The sequence below is a fragment of the Amphimedon queenslandica genome, unplaced genomic scaffold (assembly GCF_000090795.2).
Source record: "Amphimedon queenslandica unplaced genomic scaffold, v1.1 AMPQUscaffold_12992, whole genome shotgun sequence".
Classification (NCBI taxonomy): Eukaryota; Metazoa; Porifera; class Demospongiae; order Haplosclerida; family Niphatidae; genus Amphimedon; species Amphimedon queenslandica.
The window spans coordinates 38,328-43,471 of record NW_003546772.1 but is presented as its reverse complement, the minus strand read 5'-3'; the positions used below and the strand labels follow the sequence as shown (position 1 = coordinate 43,471).

The following is a 5,144-nucleotide window of genomic DNA, read 5'->3' as shown; positions in this document are numbered from 1 at the left end:
TAGCTCATTAATTATTCATTTGAATGAACCACACCCACTTGTTGTCCAAGTTTGTAGAGCATTCTTGTGCTAACAGCAGTAGTGTGAGTCCGGAGAATGTTCTTCTGAGCTTCCTCTAACTTCCAGTCATATTGATAACTATTATTAGGATAGAGGGAGGGGTAGAGAAGGAAACATCAATAAAAAGAATCCTAACATATTAAATGTAAATTGAAAATAACCAGATTTACAGTAAATCAAACTATATAAAGTGCACAAGCTAAATTAATCTAAACACTCTCATATACACATGTATATGTACACATGTGTGTGTAGCAGGTTATTTAGGGGGGGGGGGGAATTTGACAAATTTCCTATATAGTCAAACCTCTCTAAGACAGACACCTATGGGCCAGCCATCACTGTCCTTTATATGGAGGTGTCCTATATATGGAGGTGTCCTTAAATAGGAGGTTATCCTGTGCTGATCAGACCAGAAAATCCACCATTTTCTAGATACACATTAATTAGAAAGTCCGTTGTGTGGGCCATGTTCACCCACTGGAGGTTAATTTGTACACATGTAGATGTGTGGGGACAGTAAATGTCATCCATTATACAGAATAAAGAGGTTCCACTACACAGAGGTTCTTGCAAATGGCCTTATGGCCGGACAACAACAACTGTACGTTATAGAGAGGTGTCCGTATCGGGGCTTTGGTTTAGAGAGGTTTGACTGTACATGCATTTCATTCACAAAAGTAGCCACATACATTTGTAATGATGAATTTAAATGAATTTACATATACACACATGTAAATGTACAGTACACATAGCAGGTTATATACATGTAGGAGGAGGAAAATTTTGGAAAATTGCCTACAGTATTTGTAATAATTGGAAAGATTATACATATATTTGAAAAATTTGGGCCCATAAAATATGTCACTGAGGCTGGGATGTGTGTCAATGAATGAATACACTACAGCAAAATGGAGTGCACATACAAACAGTTCCTACCCTATTGATCCATGTCCTCCTGTCTGGTGCATGGTCTTCACTCTCTCTAAATATTCGGTAGGGAAATCATAAGAAAACTGGGGATCTAGAATATATAAAATGATTTTGTAATTAAAGAAATACTAAAGAAAAAATTATTTCTGCTTTACCTTTTAAAAAGAATGTGTCGTGAGCATCACGGGCAGGGTGCTGCTGAGGCTGGAAAAGAGCATCAAAATTCCAAAAGGAGCTCTCAATGAAATTATTCGTAGGCATTTCACAAAATCTAAAAAATACAACATACCATTCCATCATCTATACACAGTAACAGATCACAAATTAGTAACAGTAATGATGTACATGTACATGTACATTGTAGCTGATTCACAATCACCCCTAATTTTTATTATATTTTCTCATGTACATGTACATTGCAGGGGCAGGTCCAGAATTTTAGAAATGGGGGGTCGTAAATGAAAATGGCATGCGAAGCGCCGAAATTTTGACCACGCCCCTTTTTAGCGCTATTTTGTGGTTAAATTTACGTAAAATCAACATTTCCACCATTTTTGGAGCTCTTTCTTTGTTAATTATATTCATAAACCACAGTAATGTTGCTATATAAACTAGGTGGTTAGCACTTCTACCACTGTTGCAACAATAAAAGCATTAAAAGTTTTATTGAGTTAGAATGTTTTGGGGGGGTTGCCACCCCACAAACTCCCTCCCTAGATCCGCCCCTGCATTGATGTCCTTATGCTATGTAGAAAGTTTCTGACAAATAATTCTCGAGTTATAAGCATTTTAAAGACAAACAATTTTTGCCAAGTTGTACATGTACAATACACGGTATACACCCACTATACTAGCTACTAACAATACCGTATAGCCGCTTAATTTCGAGGATACAACTTTCGCTATTTTCGCGGATTTTCCGTATTCGCAAAAGTTAATTCCGTGAAATATCCGTATTGCCCATAAACACGTGTGCTTTAAAACAAGAACCGCGAAAGTTAATTCGCGAAAAAAGACTTATGGCCTGATTTGTGAAAGTTTATTGCCTCGAAACTTTGTGGCTATACGGTACCATATATTATAGCAGGAAATTTGGAGGAAATTAAATTTGGCAAATTGCTAAATTTGGTGATTAGCCAATTTTAATTTGTCAAACTAGTGGCCACGTGCCATTCAGCATGCATATAATGGCTCAAAATGGCAGATTTTTATTTTGGCAAATGGCTATCAAAAAGTCCAATTTGCCAAATTTAACTCCCTCCAATACGGTATTCAATAAAAGGCTCACCCCATCTCAAGGAATATTTGTCGTATTTCGGTCCTAACTTTAAGCAATGGATGGAGGTGACCAGTGGCAAGAGGAGCTCCTAGTGCATTGAAATTGTAAGACTTGAATTCTTCATTCTTCCATGAACCACTAGAACAAAAGAATCAAAATAACAAAGGAACATTATTTCAATAAGTACATCTAGTGAATTAAAATTGTACCCTTACATGTATGTATAGCAGGTTGTTTTCGAGGATAACAAAATTCTCAAATTTTGTGGATTTTTCAAGATCCGCAAAAATAAAATTCCTTGAAATTAAATCAATTTAATACTATACAAAATGGCAGAATAGTGGAAATTCACAAAAATTAATTCCACTATTAATTCCAAATTTATTATCCTAAAAAACGCTATACGGTATTACGAAGGGGTATTTATCCATGCACACATACATGTACACTATACATGTGCTTATAATGTGTATCAACTTTAAGCTGATTCCGGTCAAATTTAGATCTTGTAAATGGATACTTTCTTGTAATATTTTCTTGTAATGTCACTTTACAGCGTTCAATGTACATATTAGGAAATGATGTACATGATTGGTAATAGCAAAGTGTGTGGTGTCTGGTATTGCTGTTCTAACTAAAGAGCCAAACAATATAGTCATGTGACTTGGTACGGCACCAATCGGATAACAGCAAAAACATGAACACACATATACATGTACATCTGAAATACATGTGAATATTACAAATCATGAACTCACTTTTGTATCATTTCAGCAGTAAGCTCTGTACTCTTCTTACTGATGCTAGTCGTAAAGCTAGGACCCTGTGTGATTACGTAACTTTTTATTATACTATAAAGAGAGAGGGAGGGGGGAGAGAGAGAGAAGCCAATAATAAAATTAAGTTACACAAACTTAAACTGACGTGTTAGTGATGAGCTTCCTCTTCTTAAATTCCTTCAAATTCTCGTCGGATAGTTCTCCCCTCCCACTCTCACCTTTGAGGGAACACAATAACTTACGGACAGTATCAGTCACTGACTCCACCTACACAATTAATTAATTTAATATAGCTTACTCATTATACATAAATAATTCAAAATTTAAAACTATAAGTAATATATTACATAAATCATAATTATTAATAAATTTGAGTATATGTACCATTATTATTAATTCCCTTTGTACAGTTAGTAAGGGTCATTGGCTATTGAGCATGGACATAATGGTGGGTTTTCATTTTGGTAAATGACTATCGAAACATCCAATTTTCCACATCCAAAATTACAGTACTACATACAATTAGAGTACATGTACTCTGGTTATTAATTTTCATTTGTTTCCCCCGTACAGCTCAAAACAAAGTTGTCACTGCTTTGTTCTGACGTGGATAGTGAAGGATCATTACTATAGCTACCACATCATAACTAACTGATAATAATAATAACCAGCAAGCCACATTCAATCTTCAGTAGCAAATGTTGCATAAATAGAGTCCGGTAATATCGAAATGCTAATTACGACTTACGTTTCTATAAACTTGTGGTGGGCCTGGTGATGATTTGTCTATCCTTAGCCATTTGTTGGACATTGCCTTGCTGAAACCAATCTTAGCATTAGGAACTGTAGACTAAAGGGAGAGATAGCGGAATGAAATAAAAAGGAAGACAAAAAATACATGTACTGCATATGTAAAATTAAATATAATAATTATGATTATTTTATTTTAAAATTTAATTCGTTTCTAAGCTTTTTTGTAAAAAAGAATTTCATTACGACTGATAAAACTTTTATCAAAAATGAACAATTTGGTAATTCATTAATATATATATATATATAATTTTATAATTACATGAGGCTCACCATCAGTTCATTTTGTGGTGTTCCATTTGATTGATCGACTGCTTCAAAGAGTCTAACCTCATGCGAACCATTCTCAGCTATCTCTTTACCTTCTTCTGTCAGCTCCCACAATTCAGTCTGTTTCTGCTCTGTCTTTATAACCTAAAAGAGAGACAAAAACTCGAGACCATGTGCAAATCAAGTGCTAAAACTTACATCTCCAACGGATTCCAAACTCTTTACGGCTCCAACCACGTCTTGGTGATTTCTACCAACACTAGTAGCATATTCATAGGAATCTACTCGACCCTTTTCTGCCAGAGCTTCCAGGAGAGCATCGGGTAAAGACTCAGTCTGAGACGCCATCTTGATAAGAAGCCAACCACGTGTCTTAAAGGCGGGGTCCTTATTAATTAAATGGTTAATAATAGAGGTAGTTATTAAGAAAGGGTTTTTGGGATTTTGTTGTACATCATGTACATTCAATAGAGTATGTTCATAATTCAATGAAGTATAATGAAGTATGTTTATGATTCAATACTTTCAATTAAATCCAGGTGGCTGCATAGTCTTTGTTGTCATGCTGTCTAGAGTCTGAGGGAATGATCCCATATCTGCAGCTGAGACTATATAGCATCACTCCATTATCAAAAGTCACCTTAAGAAATGGTCCAACCAATACTCCATTTCCAACAGTCACATTTTGTGAACCTTGCTCAACAGTGATTGTATTTATGCTGGACAATGGTTGACAAAACCTACAGCACAAAGAACAAGCTCTCTTCTCACCACAAGTATCTTCATAATAAAGATTCTCTCCATGTGTGTACAACAGGCCTGGAGCATCATTTCTGTATGTTGTATGGCCCCTTCCTGCCATGAATCTACCAACTTTGAGATGAGCAGTGATGGTAGGATCATCTAATATTAGAGGCTGAGAGCAACAGCAGCAACCCACAACTTGAGGATTGGTCCATGCAGGAGCAGATGTTTATGTATTAAATTTAAGTAGATTATCTACTGCTGAAAGT

General features: G+C 35.6%; 1 protein-coding gene across 1 annotated transcript; it reads right to left on the bottom strand.

The window, feature by feature from the left end:
* Window positions 1–11: 11 nt before the first annotated feature.
* LOC100634616 (phenylalanine--tRNA ligase alpha subunit-like) lies at window positions 12–4,519 on the bottom strand. The gene is made up of 9 exons (XM_011408434.2): window positions 4,330–4,519; window positions 4,135–4,275; window positions 3,800–3,901; window positions 3,197–3,318; window positions 3,031–3,123; window positions 2,282–2,410; window positions 1,149–1,264; window positions 1,000–1,084; window positions 12–138 (listed from the first exon to the last, which is right to left on the bottom strand). The coding sequence occupies exons 1-9, from the start codon at window positions 4,477–4,479 to the stop codon at window positions 12–14; spliced, it is 1,065 nt and encodes a 354-aa protein (XP_011406736.2). The 5' UTR covers window positions 4,480–4,519.
* Between the last annotated feature and the right edge of the window lie 625 nt (window positions 4,520–5,144).